This window comes from Panicum virgatum, chromosome 4N (genome assembly GCF_016808335.1).
Source record: "Panicum virgatum strain AP13 chromosome 4N, P.virgatum_v5, whole genome shotgun sequence".
NCBI classification, from domain to species: Eukaryota; Viridiplantae; Streptophyta; class Magnoliopsida; order Poales; family Poaceae; genus Panicum; species Panicum virgatum.
This window is the reverse complement of record NC_053148.1, coordinates 18,892,908-18,916,484: the sequence shown is the minus strand read 5'-3', so window position 1 is coordinate 18,916,484 and position 23,577 is coordinate 18,892,908. Positions and strand designations below refer to the sequence as shown.

Below are 23,577 nucleotides of genomic sequence, written 5' to 3'. Positions count from 1 at the left end.
ATGTTAGTCAAGTCTTACAAAAAGCTCTGGCTAATGAAAGCCGAGCTAAAGAAGCTAGAGATTCTCAAAAGTCTAATGAAAAACCTAATCGTCCTGTTTATGTGCTTGGGTGTGATTCCAATTGTTCGGACGATGAAGGTAAAGATGTTTATACCGCTGAATTTGTTTGGTCCTCTAATGATAAACCTTGCGCTTGTGGTTCTCTTAAGCCGATTCCTAAAGATCGGCAAGAAAGATTTACTTTTGATGTATCCAAATGTGAGAGGATATTTGATGAATTAAATAAGAATGGTTACATCAAGATGTCGCATGTCATACCGCCGCCTGAAGAATTAAAGCGGCGAGCTTATTGCAAATTTCATAATACTTTCTCTCATGCGACTAATGATTGTAATGTGCTTCGGAGACAGATTCAATCGGCTGTTAATGAAGGCCGAATAATTGTTCCACAAATGAAGGTGGATCAGAATCCTTTCCCTGCACATACACATGTGCTTGAATTGAGTAATCCTAAAGTGTTAATTCGGCCAAACCAAGCCGAATCAACAAAAGGAAAAAATATAATCATTGGTGAAGAAAGGTCTGAGCCTTTGAAATCTCATCAGGAAGCTCCAGCAAAGAAGGTCCCTGAAGATTCATTGAAGAATTCAACGCTCGGGGGGCAAGAACAGAAGAAGGGCGCCAGGTCTGCTCAGACCGGTCTGACCGGTCTGGAGACCGGTCTGACCGGTCGATCTGGAATTTCTGGGAAGAATTCCAGAAACAAGAAAGAAAAAGAAAGGCCGAGTTTTAAAGAACTCTTGGCCAAATGTGAGAATAAAGGAGTCGTCCAGAAGCAAAGGGAACGACCGGACAAAGTCAAGGATACAAATCCGTCATCGTCCCAAGAGCAATTGAGTTTGAGCCAAGGTAATTCATTTAATGGACCGATTGCTCCATGGTATTGCTGGTATCCTTGTTATATGCCTTTGGATTATAGTAGGATGCACATGCAGTCATATTATATTCATTATCCTCCTATATATCCAAGCTTTGCTTCACAAAGACCGATTAGCGATAATATGGTCAAAAAGAACAATGATTGCAGCAAGGAGTGTGAGAAGAACATAAAACAAGATTCAAAATATCTACAGCCGAAGTGGTGTCCTTCAGGTTTGTCTCACACCCAAAAGAGGAGGCTGCAAAGGATGCGCAAGAAAGAATCCATGGAACAGCAAGCAGAGGTTATACCAACAAGGTCGACGACCATGAAGCAGGTATGGAAGCCCAAGCAAGTTGTTTCATCATCAACTTGAGGAAGAAGCAAGATACGCCCGATAAATCGTTATCGCCCTTAGACAATTTTGGTTCAGAAGAGTGTTCTTTGGCATGCAAGCTTTGCCAAAGAATAGGGGGGCATATGTTGACAACCAAAATTGGTATTCGACAATACCGACCGGTCTGACCGGTACGCCCTAGCGGTCTGACCGGTCAGATGCTGTAGTCCGTCCGGCAGCAGCCGACCGGTCTGACCGGTAGGGTCAACCGGTCTGACCGGTCCAAGTGGAATCCGAGTACAACTAGGGATTTTAATATATTTAGATCTTGTAATAGAATTTCTTGCGGGATAAGTCCACCCCACCCTATAAATATAAAGGGTCACGGCCGATTAGGTATCCAATCGATCAAATCAATACAACTTTTATCTTTTTACTTTTCTCTTGCCCTAGCTTTTCCAATCTACTATTTGATGTTCCTCCGTCGTCTCTACGTCGATTGAGGACGTTCTAGGTGCCTGCCGACCCTAGAACAACCCTACGTGCGCCTGCCCCGACGGGTCTTCCCGGGCTAACGTTTGTAGGCTTCGTCACCGATCTGCCGGCGGCGACCGGTCTGACCGCTCCAAGGGACCGGTCTGACCGGTCTACGCAGGAGGCGCTGCAGCGAGCTGCCTCTTCGCGCCGCACGTTCGAGTGAAACTGAATTTCATGATTATTTCTTTAGTGGTGAAACTGAATTGAAATTGTCACATCTCACATCGGTTAAGCAAAAGATACATGAAGGTGTTTCTGAGTATATTAGAAGATTTAGAGATACTAGGAACCGATGTTATAGTTTGACAATTTCTGATAGAGATTTAGCTGATCTAGCTTTTGCTGGTTTACTTGATTTTCATAAAGCAAAGCTAGAGGGACAAGAATTTCTAGATGTTAGTCAAGTCTTACAAAAAGCTCTGGCTAATGAAAGCCGAGCTAAAGAAGCTAGAGATTCTCAAAAGTCCAATGAAAAACCTAATCGTCCTGTTTATGTGCTTGGGTGTGATTCCAATTGTTCGGACGATGAAGGTAAAGATGTTTATACCGCTGAATTTGTTTGGTCCTCTAATGATAAACTTTGCGCTTGTGGTTCTCTTAAGCCGATTCCTAAAGATCGGCAAGAAAGATTTACTTTTGATGTATCCAAATGTGAGAGGATATTTGATGAATTAAATAAGAATGGTTACATCAAGATGTCGCATGTCATACCGCCGCCTGAAGAATTAAAGCGGCGAGCTTATTGCAAATTTCATAATACTTTCTCTCATGCGACTAATGATTGTAATGTGCTTCGGAGACAGATTCAATCGGCTGTTAATGAAGGCCGAATAATTGTTCCACAAATGAAGGTGGATCAGAATCCTTTCCCTGCACATACACATGTGCTTGAATTGAGTAATCCTAAAGTGTTAATTCGGCCAAACCAAGCCGAATCAACAAAAGGAAAAAATATAATCATTGGTGAAGAAAGGTCTGAGCCTTTGAAATCTCATCAGGAAGCTCCAGCAAAGAAGGTCCCTGAAGATTCATTGAAGAATTCAACGCTCGGGGGGCAAGAACAGAAGAAGGGCGCCAGGTCTGCTCAGACCGGTCTGACCGGTCTGGAGACCGGTCTGACCGGTCGATCTGGAATTTCTGGGAAGAATTCCAGAAACAAGAAAGAAAAAGAAAGGCCGAGTTTTAAAGAACTCTTGGCCAAATGTGAGAATAAAGGAGTCGTCCAGAAGCAAAGGGAACGACCGGACAAAGTCAAGGATACAAATCCGTCATCGTCCCAAGAGCAATTGAGTTTGAGCCAAGGTAATTCATTTAATGGACCGATTGCTCCATGGTATTGCTGGTATCCTTGTTATATGCCTTTGGATTATAGTAGGATGCACATGCAGTCATATTATATTCATTATCCTCCTATATATCCAAGCTTTGCTTCACAAAGACCGATTAGCGATAATATGGTCAAAAAGAACAATGATTGCAGCAAGGAGTGTGAGAAGAACATAAAACAAGATTCAAAATATCTACAGCCGAAGTGGTGTCCTTCAGGTTTGTCTCACACCCAAAAGAGGAGGCTGCAAAGGATGCGCAAGAAAGAATCCATGGAACAGCAAGCAGAGGTTATACCAACAAGGTCGACGACCATGAAGCAGGTATGGAAGCCCAAGCAAGTTGTTTCATCATCAACTTGAGGAAGAAGCAAGATACGCCCGATAAATCGTTATCGCCCTTAGACAATTTTGGTTCAGAAGAGTGTTCTTTGGCATGCAAGCTTTGCCAAAGAATAGGGGGGCATATGTTGACAACCAAAATTGGTATTCGACAATACCGACCGGTCTGACCGGTACGCCCTAGCGGTCTGACCGGTCAGACGCTGTAGTCCGTCCGGCAGCAGCCGACCGGTCTGACCGGTCCAAGTGGAATCCGAGTACAACTAGGGATTTTAATATATTTAGATCTTGTAATAGAATTTCTTGCGGGATAAGTCCACCCCACCCTATAAATATAAAGGGTCACGGCCGATTAGGTATCCAATCGATCAAATCAATACAACTTTTATCTTTTTACTTTTCTCTTGCCCTAGCTTTTCCAATCTACTATTTGATGTTCCTCCGTCGTCTCTACGTCGATTGAGGACGTTCTAGGTGCCTGCCGACCCTAGAACAACCCTACGTGCGCCTGCCCCGACGGGTCTTCCCGGGCTAACGTTTGTAGGCTTCGTCACCGATCTGCCGGCGGCGACCGGTCTGACCGCTCCAAGGGACCGGTCTGACCGGTCTACGCAGGAGGCGCTGCAGCGAGCTGCCTCTTCGCGCCGCACGTTCGAGTGAAACTGAATTTCATGATTATTTCTTTAGTGGTGAAACTGAATTGAAATTGTCACATCTCACATCGGTTAAGCAAAAGATACATGAAGGTGTTTCTGAGTATATTAGAAGATTTAGAGATACTAGGAACCGATGTTATAGTTTGACAATTTCTGATAGAGATTTAGCTGATCTAGCTTTTGCTGGTTTACTTGATTTTCATAAAGCAAAGCTAGAGGGACAAGAATTTCTAGATGTTAGTCAAGTCTTACAAAAAGCTCTGGCTAATGAAAGCCGAGCTAAAGAAGCTAGAGATTCTCAAAAGTCCAATGAAAAACCTAATCGTCCTGTTTATGTGCTTGGGTGTGATTCCAATTGTTCGGACGATGAAGGTAAAGATGTTTATACCGCTGAATTTGTTTGGTCCTCTAATGATAAACTTTGCGCTTGTGGTTCTCTTAAGCCGATTCCTAAAGATCGGCAAGAAAGATTTACTTTTGATGTATCCAAATGTGAGAGGATATTTGATGAATTAAATAAGAATGGTTACATCAAGATGTCGCATGTCATACCGCCGCCTGAAGAATTAAAGCGGCGAGCTTATTGCAAATTTCATAATACTTTCTCTCATGCGACTAATGATTGTAATGTGCTTCGGAGACAGATTCAATCGGCTGTTAATGAAGGCCGAATAATTGTTCCACAAATGAAGGTGGATCAGAATCATTTCCCTGCACATACACATGTGCTTGAATTGAGTAATCCTAAAGTGTTAATTCGGCCAAACCAAGCCGAATCAACAAAAGGAAAAAATATAATCATTGGTGAAGAAAGGTCTGAGCCTTTGAAATCTCATCAGGAAGCTCCAGCAAAGAAGGTCCCTGAAGATTCATTGAAGAATTCAACGCTCGGGGGCAAGAACAGAAGAAGGGCGCCAGGTCTGCTCAGACCGGTCTGACCGGTCTGGAGACCGGTCGATCTGGAATTTCTGGGAAGAATTCCAGAAACAAGAAAGAAAAAGAAAGGCCGAGTTTTAAAGAACTCTTGGCCAAATGTGAGAATAAAGGAGTCGTCCAGAAGCAAAGGGAACGACCGGACAAAGTCAAGGATACAAATCCGTCATCGTCCCAAGAGCAATTGAGTTTGAGCCAAGGTAATTCATTTAATGGACCGATTGCTCCATGGTATTGCTGGTATCCTTGTTATATGCCTTTGGATTATAGTAGGATGCACATGCAGTCATATTATATTCATTATCCTCCTATATATCCAAGCTTTGCTTCACAAAGACCGATTAGCGATAATATGGTCAAAAAGAACAATGATTGCAGCAAGGAGTGTGAGAAGAACATAAAACAAGATTCAAAATATCTACAGCCGAAGTGGTGTCCTTCAGGTTTGTCTCACACCCAAAAGAGGAGGCTGCAAAGGATGCGCAAGAAAGAATCCATGGAACAGCAAGCAGAGGTTATACCAACAAGGTCGACGACCATGAAGCAGGTATGGAAGCCCAAGCAAGTTGTTTCATCATCAACTTGAGGAAGAAGCAAGATACGCCCGATAAATCGTTATCGCCCTTAGACAATTTTGGTTCAGAAGAGTGTTCTTTGGCATGCAAGCTTTGCCAAAGAATAGGGGGGCATATGTTGACAACCAAAATTGGTATTCGACAATACCGACCGGTCTGACCGGTACGCCCTAGCGGTCTGACCGGTCAGACGCTGTAGTCCGTCCGGCAGCAGCCGACCGGTCTGACCGGTCCAAGTGGAATCCGAGTACAACTAGGGATTTTAATATATTTAGATCTTGTAATAGAATTTCTTGCGGGATAAGTCCACCCCACCCTATAAATATAAAGGGTCACGGCCGATTAGGTATCCAATCGATCAAATCAATACAACTTTTATCTTTTTACTTTTCTCTTGCCCTAGCTTTTCCAATCTACTATTTGATGTTCCTCCGTCGTCTCTACGTCGATTGAGGACGTTCTAGGTGCCTGCCGACCCTAGAACAACCCTACGTGCGCCTGCCCCGACGGGTCTTCCCGGGCTAACGTTTGTAGGCTTCGTCACCGATCTGCCGGCGGCGACCGGTCTGACCGCTCCAAGGGACCGGTCTGACCGGTCTACGCAGGAGGCGCTGCAGCGAGCTGCCTCTTCGCGCCGCACGTTCGAGTGAAACTGAATTTCATGATTATTTCTTTAGTGGTGAAACTGAATTGAAATTGTCACATCTCACATCGGTTAAGCAAAAGATACATGAAGGTGTTTCTGAGTATATTAGAAGATTTAGAGATACTAGGAACCGATGTTATAGTTTGACAATTTCTGATAGAGATTTAGCTGATCTAGCTTTTGCTGGTTTACTTGATTTTCATAAAGCAAAGCTAGAGGGACAAGAATTTCTAGATGTTAGTCAAGTCTTACAAAAAGCTCTGGCTAATGAAAGCCGAGCTAAAGAAGCTAGAGATTCTCAAAAGTCCAATGGAAAACCTAATCGTCCTGTTTATGTGCTCGGGTGTGATTCCAATTGTTCGGACGATGAAGGTAAAGATGTTTATACCGCTGAATTTGTTTGGTCCTCTAATGATAAACCTTGCGCTTGTGGTTCTCTTAAGCCGATTCCTAAAGATCGGCAAGAAAGATTTACTTTTGATGTATCCAAATGTGAGAGGATATTTGATGAATTAAATAAGAATGGTTACATCAAGATGTCGCATGTCATACCGCCGCCTGAAGAATTAAAGCAGCGAGCTTATTGCAAATTTCATAATACTTTCTCTCATGCGACTAATGATTGTAATGTGCTTCGGAGACAGATTCAATCGGCTGTTAATGAAGGCCGAATAATTGTTCCACAAATGAAGGTGGATCAGAATCCTTTCCCTACACATACACATGTGCTTGAATTGAGTAATCCTAAAGTGTTAATTCGGCCAAACCAAGCTGAATCAACAAAAGGAAAAAATATAATCATTGGTGAAGAAAGGTCTGAGCCTTTGAAATCTCATCAGGAAGCTCCAGCAAAGAAGGTCCCTGAAGATTCATTGAAGAATTCAACGCTCGGGGGGCAAGAACAGAAGAAGGGCGCCAGGTCTGCTCAGACCGGTCTGACCGGTCTGGAGACCGGTCTGACCGGTCGATCTAGAATTTCTGGAAAGAATTCCAGAAACAAGAAAGAAAAAGAAAGGCCGAGTTTTAAAGAACTCTTGGCCAAATGTGAGAATAAAGGAGTCGTCCAGAAGCAGAGGGAACGACCGGACAAAGTCAAGGATACAAATCCGTCATCGTCCCAAGAGCAATCGAGTTTGAGCCAAGGTAATTCATTTAATGGACCGATTGCTCCATGGTATTGCTGGTATCCTTGTTATATGCCTTTGGATTATAGTAGGATGCACATGCAGTCATATTATATTCATTATCCTCCTATATATCCAAGCTTTGCTTCACAAAGACCGATTAGCGATAATCTGGTCAAAAAGAACAATGATTGCAGCAAGGAGTGTGAGAAGAACATAAAACAAGATTCAAAATATCTACAGCCGAAGTGGTGTCCTTCAGGTTTGTCTCACACCCAAAAGAGGAGGCTTTAAAGGATGCGCAAGAAAGAATCCATGGAACAGCAAGCAGAGGTTATACCAACAAGGTCGACGACCATGAAGCAGGTATGGAAGCCCAAGCAAGTTGTTTCATCATCAACTTGAGGAAGAAGCAAGATACGGCCGATAAATCGTTATCGCCCTTAGACAATTTAGGTTCAGAAGAGTGTTCTTTGGCACACAAGCTTTGCCAAAGAACAGGGGGGCATATGTTGACAACCAAAATTGGCATTCGACAATACCGACCGGTCTGACCGGTACGCCCTAGCGGTCTTACCGGTCAGACGCTGTAGTCCGTCCGGCAGCAGCCGACCGGTCTGACCGGTAGGGTCAACCGGTCTGACCGGTCCAAGTGGAATCCGAGTACAACTAGGGATTTTAATAGATTTAGATCTTGTAATAGGATTTCTTGCGGGATAAGTCCACCCCACCCTATAAATATAAAAGGTCACGGCCGATTAGGTATCCAATCGATCAAATCAATACAACTTTTATCTTTTTACTTTTCTCTTGCCCTAGCTTTTCCAATCTACTATTTGTTGTTCCTCCATCGTCTCTACGTCGATTGAGGACGTTCTATGTGGCATGCCGACCCTAGAATAACCCTACGTGCGCCTGCCCCGACGGGTCTTCCCGGGCTAACGTTTGTAGGCTTCATCACCGATCTGCCGGTGGCGACCGGTCTGACCGCTCCAAGGGACCGGTCTGACCGGTCTACGCAGGAGGCGCTGCAGCGAGCTGCCTCTTCGCGCCCCACGTTCGAGTGCGTTCGTGTGTTGATCCTGAAAGGCGTCAACAGACTCCTTCAAAGTTTCAGAGTCTCTGTGTGCATTGACTAAAACCTGACCTAGTTCGTCAGGTGGTTGTTCTTCTGCTGCATTTTCTTCTGCCTCATGCATCGGTTCATCTTCAAAGGCACCCGCTTCATACAAATGAGCCCAGTCTGGGATGTTATCATCATCATTATCTTCTTTATTGTCTTTTATCGGAACTCCAGGTTCACTGTGCTTGGTCCAAAGAGTATAGTTATCCACGAAACCCTTTTCAAAAAGGTGGACATGTAGAGTGTGTCTATTTGCAAACTCCTTTTGATTTTTGCAAATGCGGCATGGACAGGACATGAAATCTTTCGATGACTTGTGGGCCTCAGCAGTATCGACAAAAGATTGTAGCCCATTAATCCACGCCAATGTGCACCACATGCCGTATATCCATTGTCGATCCATCCACAATAATATTTATTCGTTGGATAAGCAATTTAATTCAATGAAAAAGAATTTCACAATTTTGTATTAACGAATAAATTTATTCGGTAGGCACATTTCGCGCTACAAATTTACATAATGAAGGATGGTTAATTATACATTGTTCATTACACAACGTGATCATCATCACAACATAATTATACATCCATCACAGAACATTGTCCAGAACTCGCTCTTCAGGATGGAGCTCAAGCAAATGTCCAGTGCGCTTCAATTGATTGCGTACTCTTACAATTACAATGCAAATATTGATTACTCTTACAATTGCAATGAAATATTAATTACTCTTACAATTACAAGGAAAACATTAATTACTCTTACAAATAACAATGAAAACATATAAAAAACAATAATTACTCTCACAATTACAATTAAAATATATACATCATTATCCTCATATTCGAGTTTCACAGGCACTTACCATCAAATCTGAAATATAAACAAATTAGAGTTGCTATTGAGGCATTAGTCATCATTATGTGCCGTGCAATGTCGCAGCTCTGCCTAAGCCCTTATTTTTGGTTGCTCCTGGCCTCACCCTATCTACATAATGAAGGGTGTAGAAAGAGTTGCGACATTGCACGCATGATGTGACTAATGCCCCAATAGCAACACTAATTCATTTACATTTCACACTTGCTGGTAAGTGTTTATGATCTACAATGCAAAATCACATTAACTCTCATTCAGAAAAACCTGAATAAATTAATTGAAATAAATCACATTAACTTTCAAATTAATTGAAATAAATCTCTATATCTCCTAATTATTTTAACACTCTTCAGTTTGAGGCGAACACTCTTCATACCAGGCCAATGCTTTGGGATGGAATGCAATCATGGTTCACACAGTTTTCAATATCCAAAAACCATATAGAAGAAAAAAAAGATTATTTCGGAAAATGAATATGTCGTTAACCTCGACCATGCGGTGATGACACTATCTTTCAGGAGGACACGGTGCGGTACAAGGACGTCACCAATTGGCTAGTAGCAGCACCAAAATTTATGGCTGATAGGAACACAACACTTGGCACAGGCAGCGTGTTTGTTGATATGCTCTCAGTAAAACAACGGCCACGCTGACTGCGCCAAATGCTGTATTCATATCAACCGGAAGTGCTAGTGCTGCGACCAGCCGATTGGCGACGTCCTTATAGCGCATCGTGTATCCCCGAAAGGTAGTGCCATCACCGTTGGATAGAGATTAACGACGTACACTTGTTTCGAAATAAAGATTTTTTTAGCTTCTAGATGGTTTCAATGTGAGCCTGAATAAATACATCACTAGAGTGTCAAAATAATCCATTCATAATACAAAAAATTCTACTATACTCATTTCAGTAATTCATTATAAAAAAATTACTATCCACATATGGTCATTTATACAAGTAAATCACATGAACTCTCTAAACTCATTCTAAAAATTTCCAGTGTCCACATACTCATCTCATTCGAAAAATCAAAAATATACTATGGTCATTTCTAATATATAGGAAATGATTGAAAAATATCTCTATAAATTATCCACATTCAACCTAGTCATAAAAGCTTCTCTCAAATTCAAGTCATGGGTTCTATATATCTCAAATCATTGAATAAATCAAAGAAATCATGCTCATTCTAACTATTTCTAAAATCACGAAGCAAAGACAATCAATGAAGAGAGAATGAAGTTGCAAACCTTTGGCGCACTTGGATGAGTGCAAATCACATAAAAAATTGAAAAAATTGGCGGCACCACTCTAATAGGGAAGAAGAACCGAGCTCGAGCTAGCTCTTGGAGTGAAGAAATGGCTGGCTCGGGCTCGGGGAGGAAGAAGGCCCCCAATTTATAGTGGGCGCATTAGTACCGGCTGGTGGTTCCAGCCGGTACTAAAGCGCACCATTCAGTACCGGCTGGAGCCACCAGCCGGTATTAAATTTCCTGGGGGCCATTTTAGTACTGTCTGGTGGGTCCAGCTGGTACTAAATGGTTGCTAGCCGTTGGGAGCCAGTGTCGGTGGCACACTTTAGTGCCGGCTTGTGCCTCCAGTCGGTACTAAATGGCTCCCAGGGGCACTGTAGGTTTGGCCCGGTACTAAATTGGCATGTTAGTACCGGCCGAAACCGTGACCGGTACGAATGTCCATGGACGAATGTGCAGTTTTCTAGCAATGTACCATATACGTGACCAAATAATAAAAACAGAAAGAAAAAAAAAGTTTGCCGTGTGCAAGACTCGGCAAAGCCCCTCTTTGCCGAGTGTTTTTACCATAACACTCGGCACAGCTATGCTCCAGTACAGCCTAGGAACAATGCTTGCCGTGTGCCATGGTCACGGCACTCGGCAAACATCAAGGCTTTGCCAAGTGCATTTACCAAGGCACTCGGCAAAAGCTTGAGGTTTGCCGAGTGTCTTTCACGCGGCACTCGGCAAAGTGGTCGTCTTTTGCCTCGGCACTGCCATCATTTTATTGATGCGTAGAACAACGAAGTACACTTAGCTACGGGAAAATTGGGAGGTCGAGTTCAGGCCACACCGGTTCCCCTACAAGGATCTGCATCGTGCCACAGAAGGATTCAGAAACAAGAACTTGCTTGGCGTTGGAGGGTTTGGGAGGGTCTACAAAGGTTTGCTTCCTCTTGCTGATCTTGACATCACTGTGAAGAAGGTGTCACATAACTCAATCCAGGGCATGAAGGAATTCACCGCTGAGGTTGCGAGTCTAGGTCGTCTCCAGCATCGCAATCTGGTGCGTTTACTTGGCTATTGCCGAAGAAAAGGTGAACTCCTTCTGGTGTATGAGTACATGTCTAATGGAAGTCTTGACAAGTACCTGTATGATCAATACAAAAGACCAACTCTGAGTTGGCCTCAAAGGTTTAAGATCATCAAGGACATCGCATCTGGCCTACTCTACCTCCATGAGGAGTGGGAGAAAGTAGTCATCCATCGAGATATCAAAGCAAGTAACGTGCTCCTCGACAGTGGGATGAATGGACGGCTAGGCGATTTCGGCCTAGCAAGGTTGTACAACCATGGCACAGACCCACAAAGCACTCATGTGGTTGGTACAATAGGTTACCTAGCCCCAGAGCTTGCACGCACAAGCAAGGCAACCCCTCTGACAGACGTCTTCGCCTTTGGTACATTCATCCTTGAGGTCACTTGTGGGAGAAGGCCTATTTTCCAAGATGCTATTGGCAGCCAGATTATGCTGGTTGATTGGGTGCTGGAGCATTGGCGTGGAGGAACGCTTGCTGACACGGTTGATGCAAACCTCCATGGTGATTTCATTGTCAGTGTGGCGTGTCTGGTGCTCGAGTTGGGGCTCATGTGCTCGCATCCTTTTGTGAATGCAAGGCCCAGCATGCGGCAAGTGGAACAGTTCCTGAGTAAGGAGGTACCACTGCCAGAGCTGAGGCCTACCAACATGAGCTTCCACATGCTGGCACTAACGACGCAGAACCAAGGATTTGACTCATATGTACAATCAAATCCATCGTCTTCTATGGCAAGCATCAGTACAACTTCTCTAGCCCCTTAGTAGGAAGATGGCTTGCGTGTTACCTTTTGTATAAAACAATTTTGTTTCCCGGTTAATATATCGCTCTGTTCGGAAGAGATTGCTCACCAAGCAGCTTAGCCTGCGCAGCTACAGCAACAGAATGACAAGGCGGCTGCAGCTGCAGCAAGCTGAACTGAACAACTGTATATAGTTACTGCCCATGCAACAAGCAGCAAGTGGTAATTAACGGCACACCTTAAAACATTTGGTCGCAAAATTAGCAATGTACTTGAGTTTTCTCAGATGGTGAGAAAAGATTGTTGACAAATTGATTCCAGCATATAAGTAGTTTAATATCAGGACTACACAATTAACATTCAAAGGATAAGGAATAAATAAGTAGTATTTGTTCATGTAGGCTTACACCACGGCTAATCCAGAGGAACACTAAAATCCACGAAAGTAATTAACAATGAGAAAAGATCATGTTACATACCAGTGTGAACATGAAAATAAAACACTTTATTACCTCTTACAAAACATCTAGGTGTAGAGAGTGAAAACTTTAAGACAACTGCATTCTTGATTTATTTGGTGAGCCAAAACATCAAGGCAGATACTTGTAACAGCAATGTGAAATCAAGGAAGTGTGACGATGAAAGACCAGATCGGGTGCTATAGCCTAAGAGGGGGAGGGGGTGAATTAGGCAACTTAAAATCTAGACCTATGGCTCTAACCAAATTGCACAATATTAAACTAAAACTTGATATCTATATGTGCAACTACGACTTTGCTAGTGTGAAACCTCTATCCCAAAGAGTTTAGCAACTTAGACTTTCCTATCAAGATACTACTCCATGAAAGTAAAGGCATACAAGAATTGCTAATAAGAAATGCGGAAGCTTAAAGAGCGGGATAGGAGAAAGCAAACTCTTGACGCGGGTGTTTATCCCGTAGTTCGGATAGCCATAAAGGCACACCTATATCCACGTTGTTGTAGCACTCACTAAGAGTATTGCTACTCGGCAATCAAGTCTCTTCCGGGGACACCGAGTCACCACGGTCACCTTGATCCCGAGTTCCACTAAGAAGCTTGTCCACGAAGGAAGGGGGTCTCCACGTCCCCTGCACAAAGTCGTCCACGCTGCTCCACACCAAGTTGGAGGATCGTTGACGTGCCGACGAGTCAACAAGACTCCAAGGAGGCCGGCTCACCGAGATCTTCTAGTGGTTCACTCTAGAACCAGCTCACAAGGTACAACACCTTGCAATCTCACTCACTAAAGAGCTATTCTAGCACATACACTCTTAAAGCTAGTGCTAAACCTAAGGATATGATCAATATGCACTTGGGTTGGCGTGGAGATGTTCTTGGGTGTGTTTGTGATGTTTTGGAACTCCAGCAAACTTCAAATGGCTGGGGGATGGCATATATATAGGTCACCAAGTGGAGAGAGAGCCATTGGGAGCCGTTACCCAACTTTCTGGGTGGCGTCGGATAGACCGATGGCAGGGCACCGGTTCATCCGGTCACACTGTGCCACGGGGTAGCCGTTAGGTCTTCTGACAGCTGACGTAGGTGTCACCGGATAAACCGATGTTGGGCCGTCGGTTTATCCGGTGGCCGTCAGTTTATCCGGTGCTGAAGGAATCTTCAGCTAAGGCGCTGATGTCATTACTCTGACGTGATACACCAGTGCCTGTCGGATCATCCGGTGCTGAAGACTTTGCTTCAATGCGCTTGACATGCTCTCTGGTACATCCTCCGGTGATTGCTTTGACGCACCATCTCGACACCGTCGGATCATCCAGTGCCACTGGGTTTTCTCCACATGGCCTCCCACCCGTGCAGTAAATTGCACCGACGCCTATGTGTCGGTTTATCCGGTTCCAACCAGATAGACCGGTGCCTCTGCATCGGATCATCCAGTGCCACTGGTTTCTGTAGAACTCGTCCATTTCAATCTTTCATGAGTTCTTTCTTCGTGTTTTGCAATGCTTGACCATTTAGCTTCATCCATGGGATCTATTAATGTTCACATGATAAACTCATTAGTCCCATTGATTGCGTTGTTACTCAATCACCACAATCACAAAACAATGGCCTAATGGGGCCATGTTCCTTACAATCTCCCACTTTTTGGTGATTGAGGACAACACAATCAAAGCAAGCATAAATTTTGCAAAGATTGAAAAATTGAACCACATACACTTGTTTGGATGCTTTCCATCATCCAATGTTGACTTGACCTCCCCCCAAATCCATTATTCCCCCTTTATTTCTCCCCTTGTTTGCTACTTCCCCTATTGTCAAAGCCATTTGCAAACTTCTCCCCCTATGATCACCTTGCTTTGACACTTCTCCCCTTGGTTTTCCTTGCTTTGACCCAAACTCTCCCCCTTTGGAATCAAATCACCTAAAAAGGCTTTTGCAAAACAACATAGCTCAAAGGGAAAAGTCAGTAGCCTAGGGAGTTAGTTTCATGAATTGTGATCCAATTGTAAGATATCAATGAGGATACCAATTGAGCAATCACTAAGGTGGATCACAAAATCACGAAACTAGCATGACATGAGCTAAGCTTTCCACAAAGTGTGTGCACAAAATGATAATGTGAAAATCAAGTACACAACTATACATTTGAAGTAGAAAGCTTAGATCATATCATGCACGGAGGTAGCTCTAAAATAACAAAGAAATAACAAAGATACCAATTGAAGAAGTTTTAGACCATGCATATCTCAGGTGGTTGTAGTTACCTTGCATGTACCAATTGAAAATCTTGAAGTGAAGAACACTTGGTACACCAAGGTGAGCAAATGTATGAGCACATAGCCTATGAACTTAGATATGAAGATTTAAGTTCAATAGAGCATGACTCAATATGCATGAAAGCACACTACTTTATCTAATCACTCTTATAGAGTTATTGATCCACATTAAGTGTGAACAACATTCTCTTAGAGTGTTAACTCCGGAAAGAGACTACAAAAGATAAGCTTGAAAACATGTTAGTCTCAAAATCACAAACCATAGAGTGAACTCCCCCTAAATGTGTGCATTTAGTGTTTGAATCACTAAGCAAATGTATGCACATTGTTTTTGACAATAATGGGAAGTTTACCCTATAGCTTGTGCTCATGGTACACAAATGAAATACATACCTCATGAAGTCCATGTACCATGAAGGGTAACCTTGTGTAGCTTTCTACACACTTATCAAACCATATAGGTTGCTCATGGGTTAGATCATGACACAAGCAACCCACCATATATAGCACTAGGAAATGCAATCCTAGCAAAAAGCAATGGTGCTACATGATGCATGAATTGAAATCTAGCTACCATTATCTTATGGGAGAATTGGGCACCAAATGTCCAAGTTGTGAGCTTAGCTTCTTTTGCTTGAATCTTCTCATCATCTTGTAAGCTAAGCCTCCAAATCCTCCGAAGCCGTTCTTGGGCTTCAAGTCTCCTTTGAAACCCACACCATTTGAGGTCCCTTCATATTGGTGATGACATCCTTGGGCACCCAAATGGAGTGATTCCAACTCCGTTTTTGCTTCCCAACCTTATGAGTAACCACCTTGCCATTGGTTTTCTTCTTGATCACATAGGAGGTGCTATTGCTTTTGTTCCTCTGGTTGGGCTTGGTGTAGATGAGAGAACTTTTGATTGTGAGCTTTTTCTTATTCTTCTCATCCGAAAGCTTCTTCTTTGGTTGAGGGCCTTTGTTGGACTTGTGGCCTTTTTTATGACACTTTGAGTAAGTCACGGTGAACCCCTTCTCAAGCTTCTTCACCATGTCTTCACCATGTCTTCACGGTTATTTTGAGAAGGTTGGACATTGCTCTCTATGCTCTTGCCCTTCAATCTAGCCAAGTCCTTCATGAGCCTCTCTACCTCTTACTTGAGCTCATCATTTTTCTTGGCAATGAGATCATCACATGATTCTACAAAAACATCCTAATGGCATTTCTTATTGCAAGAGTTAGAGGTTTCCAAAGAGTCATTAATTTTTGTAATGCTCTCAATTTTAAATTTGAGCTCTTCATGCTCCTTGCCAAGCAATTTGAATTTGCACAATAAATCATCATAATTTGTGGCAAGAGTAGCATTAAGATCACTGAGTGCACTACATTTTTGAGATTGCTTTTTAATTACTCTTTGGTGCTCATGTACTAGGTCAAGAAGCTCATCATATGAAGGAAAATCGGAGTCATCATCACTTACATCGCTTTCCATACATTGGGCCATAAGGCAAGTGTTTGATGATGACCCCATGTTGGTGTGGGTGGTGAATTTCTTGTTTGATTCATCACTTGAGTACGTGCTTGATTCTTTACCACCACTAACCCATTCACCAAAAATGGCAAATGATTCATGTTGAGGCTTCTTCTCCTTCTTTTGTTACTTCTTCTTGAACCTCTTCTCAACCTTCATAAGTTGATGGTGATGCCCATCCTTGAGGAAGACCATATACCCCATTGAGTTGATTTTCTTCAAGCATTTGTTCATCTTCTTGACTTGCTTGTAGAGATTGGGGTCCATTGGCTCTTTTTCATCATTTGAGGAGGTTTGGCATGTCTCCTCTTATTTCCCTTCACTTGAGCTACCTTTGATGGTCATCTTCAACTTCTTGACTTGCTTGCATACAAGTGCGCTATGGGTTGGTGAAGAAGGCGGCGCTCTTGGCTTGATGTCATGGCGTAGCTCATGGGCGATCACCTTGTTGAGGACTTGATTTGGTGTCAATGTATCGAGATCTTTTTCATAAATCACCGTGATCACCAAATTATAATCCGGCCTCCGTAGTAAGTGAAGGATCTTGCGAATGAGTTCTGTATCATCAATTTTCTTCACACCTAAAGAATTGATCTCATTCACAAGAGTGTTTAATCGTGAGTACATAGATTCGGCGTTTTCATCATCAAGTTGCTTAAAACTATTAAGCTTATCAATGAGAACATGATTTCTTTCATTGGCTACATCCTCCATGCCTTCATGGTTCTCAATGATAGTCTTCTATAGTTTTTTGGCATTTTCACAAGAATAAACACGATTAAACACATTTTCATTTAAAGATGACAAGATAATGTATTTGGCGGTGGCGTCATATTGTCTGTCTTGTTGACTTTTACCCTTCAAATATTTATGCCCTTTGCTTGGAGGTGACATTGCATCAAAATCTTCCATCATTGGAAGCTCGTGCCATCGAAACGTGGAGGAGGTCCTAATGAATCCATCCCTTCTATAAAGAGCTAACTCACTAGGCGGTGAAGCCTAACCGATCAAGTGAGCCGGTAAATACAAATTGCCAATGGAATTTGCTTTCTTTGTGAGAGAAGTGAGTCCCGGCTCTGATACCAATTGAAAGACCGGATCGGGTGCTCTAGCCTAAGAAGGGGATGGGGTAAATTAGGCAACTTAAAATCTAGACCTATGGCTCCAACTAAATTGCACAATATTGAACTAAAACATGATATCTATATGTGAAACTATGGCTTTGCTAGTGTAAAACCTCTATCCCAAAGAGTTTAGCAACCTATAGCCTTTTCTATCAAGATACTACTCTATGAAAGTAAAGTCATACAAGAATTGCTAATAAGAAATGTGGAAGCTTAAAGAGCGGGATAGGAGAAAGCAAACTCTTGATGGGGGTATTTATCCCGTGGTTCGGATAGCCACAAATGCACACCTACATCCACGTTGTTGTAGCACTCACTAAGAGTATTGCTACTCGGCAATCAAGTCTCTTCCGGGGACACTGAGTCACCACGGTCACCTTGATCCCGGGTTCCACTATGGAGTTTGTCCACGAAGGAAGGGGGTCTCCACGTACACCGCACAAAGTCGTCCATGTCGCTTCACATCAAGTTGGAGGGTCGTTGACGTGCCAGCGAGTCAACTAGACTCCAAGGAGGCCGGCTCACCGAGATCTTCTAGTGATTCACTCTAGAACCAGCTCACAAGGTATAACACCTTGCAATCTCACTCACTAAAGAGCTATTCTAGCACATACATTCTTAAAGCTAGTGCTAAACCTAAGGATATGATCAATATGCATTTGGGTTGGCTTGGAGATGTTCTTGGGTGTGTTTGTGATGTCTTGGAACTCAAGCAAACTTCAAATGGCCGGGAGATGGCACATATATAGGCCACCAAGTGGAGAGAGCCGTTACCCAACTTTTCTATGTGGCGTCGGATAGACCGACGGTAGGGCACCAGTTCATCCGGTCACACTGTGTCACGGGTAGCCGTTGGGTCTTCTGACAGCTGACGTAGGTGTTACCGGATAAACTGATGCTGGGCCATCGGTTTATCCGGTGGGCGTCGGTTTATCCGGTGCTGAAGGAATCTTCAACTGAGGCGCTGACGTCATTACTCCGACACGATACACCGGTGCCCGTCGGATCATCCGGTGCTGAAGACTTCGCTTCAGCGCGATTGACATGCTCTCTGGTACATCCTCCACGATTGCTCCGATGCTCCATCTCGACACCATCGGATCATCCGGTACCACTGGGTTTTCTCCACATAGCCTCCCACCCGTGCAACAAATTGCACCGATGCCTATACGTCGGTTTATCCGGTGCCAACCGGATAGACCGGTGCCTCTGCATCGGATCATCCGGTGTCACTGGTTTCTGCAGAACTCGTCCATTTCAATCTTTCTTGAGTTCTTTCTTCGTGTTTTGCTATGCTTGGCCTTTTAGCTTCATCCATGGGATCTATTAATGTTCACTTGACAAACTCATTAGTCCTTTTGATTGCGTTGTTACTCAATCATCGAAATCACAAAATAATGGGCCAATGGGGCCATGTTCCTTACAGACGACGATGATCTTCAAAGTTGTGCACCCTCCATCTTCAATTCTGAGTGTGACCTGACATCGACTGTACTGGGGACTAATCAACCCTCCATAGTCAATGATGTTTCGTGTTGGTTGATGGCTCACATCAAATATCCTGTTCACAAGGCAACCTTGAATTATTGACAAGTACGTATCTCTGAAGTGAATGGGACTTCAACCTTCTTTAATTTGACTTATTTAGGTCTCTCATCAATGTGATTTGGTTAAAGGTATTTGAGTTATTTCAACAGGTTCGAATTGCAGAGGAAAAGGTAAAAAAGATTGTGGAAAGTGTTAATTAAATGAGATCAATACACCGTGCAGTGGTAGATATTTTTTTGTTCTCTCCAAGGTTGGAGCTTACATGATGGTAAAAATTTCGCTTTGTCTTTTATGTGGTAGCTATGACCTGGTCCAGACTGATGGCATCTGGACAATCAGGTAACCCGGAACCACAGGAACCACAGGGAAGCAACCAAATCACAGAAGACTCGTACTGCAGATTGTTCCCTGCCACTCACGGTACCATATCTTCTAGAAACCAAGATCTTGAGGTGACTTCTGTTCAGTCTCCTTTGTTGATTTTCATATATATGTATCTTCACTCCAAGTTCCACGAAAGTTAATAGAAGGGCAAGGCAATCGTTAAATTCAATTCCCCATGGAAATCACCCAAACTTACAAGTACCCCATAGTCCCATACAAAAAGTTGCATTTACGACCCACAAGTTTTACCTTGAACAAATCCACTTCAAGTTTTTTTTTCATAAAAAAACACAGAGTACGGACATAAATGCTCGCATACATGCATCTTAATCTTATAGTAGATGAAGTTATTACCAATCACTATGGAATTCACCCAGTTTGCCGTGTGCCAAAGGCATACGGCAAAGGCCGAAAAGCACACGGCAAAGTGTTTACCATGCGTAACACACAGCAAACAGCTCACGGCATACAAGCGCCGGCAAAGTATCCCTTTGCAGTGGGTCGTGCCGTGTGCCCCGCTGGCCCACGGCAAAAAAAAGTGAACTCGACGGTGACTTGACAGGGAATGGTAGCTTTGCCGTGTGCCCTGACGGCGAGGCACACGGCAAAGATTTAAACTTTGCCGTGTGCCAGAAGAAGTATACACGCAAAGATTTAACATTTCCCATGTGTCAAGGTAAATGCACACAGCAAAGTTTGAATCTTTGCCATGTGCCATGGCAATTACACACGGCAAAGCCTGCTTCTAACTTGTCATAAGCCCTCTTTGTCGTGTGCCATGGTAAAAGCACACGGCAAAGTGACCATATTTTCCCAATTTTTTTGTTCTGCATATGGTACCCCAATCAGCATAGCCAGTTCATATATATCACAATAAACATCACAATCATTTCATAGTAGATGAAGTTATTACCAATGTTATTTTTTGAAGCACACCTTTTTTATATATGTCATCTGAAATGTGCTACATTATTTTTTCAATGTTTTGTAATGACAAGGACATCTAACAATAATCAATGTAAACAGGCGACCAGGACCCGTGACTTGCGTGATTCAATGAACCATCCACATTACAAGTGAACTTTGGACGATACATAGCAGACAGGATATGAAAGCCCACGAGTCGATCTGATGCATTCCCATGAGATGTTTACTCACTTCAAAACACCTCATGATCTTTCTTCAGAGGGCACAAACCAGTTTCGATTTCACAAGAGGCAAGATGTTGTTCTTTCTACACCTTCTCATGGTCGTCTCCCTTGGCCCAAACCTTGCAGCATCTGCCGGTGACAGCCAATTCTCCTATTCCGGCTTCGCTGGGTCGAACCTCACCGTAGATGGCACCGCCACCATCACATCGGATGGCCTACTCCAGCTAACCAACGGCACGGCCTACCTCAAGGGCCATGCTTTCCACCCAGCTCCACTGCTCCTCCGCAATTCGACCAATGGCACAGTACAGTCCTTCTCGGTCACCTTCATATTTGGCATCGTCTCCGTCTACCCCGACTTCAGTGCACATGGCATGACCTTCTTCATCGCCCCAGGCAAGGAGTTCGCCGGCGCTCTGCCGGCTAAGTATCTGGGCCTCACCAACGTCCAGAACAACGGCAACGCGAGCAACCACCTATTTGCTGTGGAACTGGACACCATCCAGAGCGTCGAGTTCAAGGATATCAATAACAACCATGTGGGGATCGATATCAATGGCCTCCACTCCATGCAATCCTACAACGCTGGATACTACGATGACAAGAGTGGTGAGTTCCAGAACCTGAAGCTTATCAGCCGTCAGGCCATGCAGGTTTGGGTGGACTACAGTGGCGAGAAGAAGCAGATCAGCGTGACCCTGGCACCCCTCAGAATAACCAGACCAGTCAGGCCACTGCTCTCAACCATCTACGACCTCTCAACAGTGCTCACAGACCAAGTGTATCTCGGCTTCTCGTCGGCTACTGGTCGTGTGAATTCACGTCACTGCATTCTTGGATGGAGCTTCGGACTGAACAGTCCAGCTCCTGCTATCGACATTGCCAAGCTGCCGAAACTACCTCGTGCCGGACCAAAACCGCGCTCCAAGGTCTTGGACATTGTCTTACCAATTGTTAGTGCAACATTTGTCCTTTGTTTGGGCAGTATCGTTGTTCTACTTGTGCGGAGGAGGTTTCGGTACGCTGAGCTGCGTGAGGATTGGGAGGTTGGGTTTGGGCCACACCGATTCTCATACAAGGATCTTTATCGCGCAACCGATGGATTCAAGGATAAGCATCTTCTTGGTGAAGGTGGTTTTGGGAGGGTCTACAAAGGAGTTCTTCGGACATCTATGCTGGAGGTTGCCGTGAAGAGGGTGTCCCACGAATCAAGACAAGGAATGAAGGAGTTTGTTGCAGAGATAGCTAGCATCGGCCGCATCCGTCATCGTAATCTTGTTCAGTTGCTTGGTTATTGCCGGCGGAAAGGTGAACTTCTTTTGGTTTATGACTATATGCCAAATGGTAGCCTTGATAAATATCTACATAATAACAACGATGCGGATACGTCAAAGCTGAGCTGGGCACAGAGACTTCACATCATAAAAGGTGTTGCATCAGGATTGCTCTATCTACACGAGAGGTGGGAGCAAGTGGTTGTCCACAGAGATGTCAAAGCAAGCAACGTGCTGCTGGACAGAGACATGAACGGACAGCTTGGTGATTTTGGCCTAGCAAGGCTGTACGACCATGGCGCGGCCTCTCAAACCACACACGTGGTCGGCACCATGGGATACCTATCCCCGGAGCTGATGCGCACAGGCAAAGCCTCCCCTCTCACAGACGTCTTCGCCTTCGGCATATTCCTCCTGGAGCTCACCTGCGGGCAGAAACCCATCAAGGAGAACGTGGATGGTGGAGGCCATGTTGTGCTGGTCGACTGGGTGCTCCAGCACTGGCGCAACGGGTCACTCATGGAGACAGTAGACGCGAGGCTCCACGGTGAGTATAGTGTCCAGGAAGCAGGATTGGTGCTGAAACTAGGGCTCCTTTGCTCTCACCCGTTTGCCGGTGCAAGACCTGGCATGGGGCAGGTCATGCGCTACCTCGACGGTGTGACGCCACTCCCAGATGAGCTGATGGCACCGACAGATTTGAGCTTCCATGTGCTAGAGATGATGCAGAACATAGAATTCAACATGTCCACCATCTCGTATGCAGACCTGCTGACGAGCTTTGGCACAATCTCCGATTTATCGGGAGGAAGATGACAACAATGGCACGTTCGTAAAAGAGAGATAGGATCAGTTTACAGCATTTTGTGTGTTTCCAGGAGAGAAGTACTAATAACATATATGTCTTGTGTACTGTGGAGTTGTTAAGTGATGCCAGTACGTGCTGTGCCTGCTGCACTGATCTGCTCTCAGCAAATGAATAGACCCTGAAATGGTAACTGAATAAAAAACAGATGAGGCCTCTGTTTTCTTTTGTTGCTTTGCTTGATTTTGTTTTTCATCAGATTGATCAGTGTTGTCTGACTTGTGCAATTTCGTAATCATAATATCAGGAATGAAATTAAGGGAATAAGCAGAGGCAGCTGTTGGATTCAATTATAAGAAGGACAATATCTAACGGATATCTTACATTTGATCGGATAATCAAATTTAACTTGGATATCAGGATCGGATCGTTGGGTCAAATAGCCAATAAGCGTGGCTTACCAGACCAATTTAAAGCCCAAGAGGGTGTCTGAAGAATGGTTTCTTATTTCTTTCCATAAAGTTTTAATAAGTTTAAATAAGAAACTATGTTCAAA

The 23,577-nt window shown here is 43.8% G+C and overlaps 2 protein-coding genes across 2 annotated transcripts; both read left to right on the top strand.

Annotated features, from left to right (window-relative positions):
• The first annotated feature begins 1,061 nt into the window (after positions 1-1,061).
• On the top strand, positions 1,062-12,488 carry LOC120669211 (L-type lectin-domain containing receptor kinase SIT2-like). The gene is made up of 6 exons (XM_039948999.1): positions 1,062-1,256; positions 2,792-2,871; positions 3,274-3,442; positions 4,956-5,034; positions 5,493-5,596; positions 11,445-12,488. Exons 1-6 carry the CDS (start codon positions 1,062-1,064, stop codon positions 12,486-12,488), a joined length of 1,671 nt encoding a protein of 556 aa, XP_039804933.1.
• Positions 12,489-20,871: 8,383 nt separating this feature from the next.
• On the top strand, positions 20,872-23,250 carry LOC120671057 (L-type lectin-domain containing receptor kinase SIT2-like). The gene has a single exon (XM_039951294.1). The coding sequence runs from the start codon at positions 20,933-20,935 to the stop codon at positions 23,030-23,032; it is 2,100 nt and encodes a 699-aa protein (XP_039807228.1). The 5' UTR covers positions 20,872-20,932; the 3' UTR covers positions 23,033-23,250.
• The last annotated feature ends 327 nt before the right edge of the window (positions 23,251-23,577 follow it).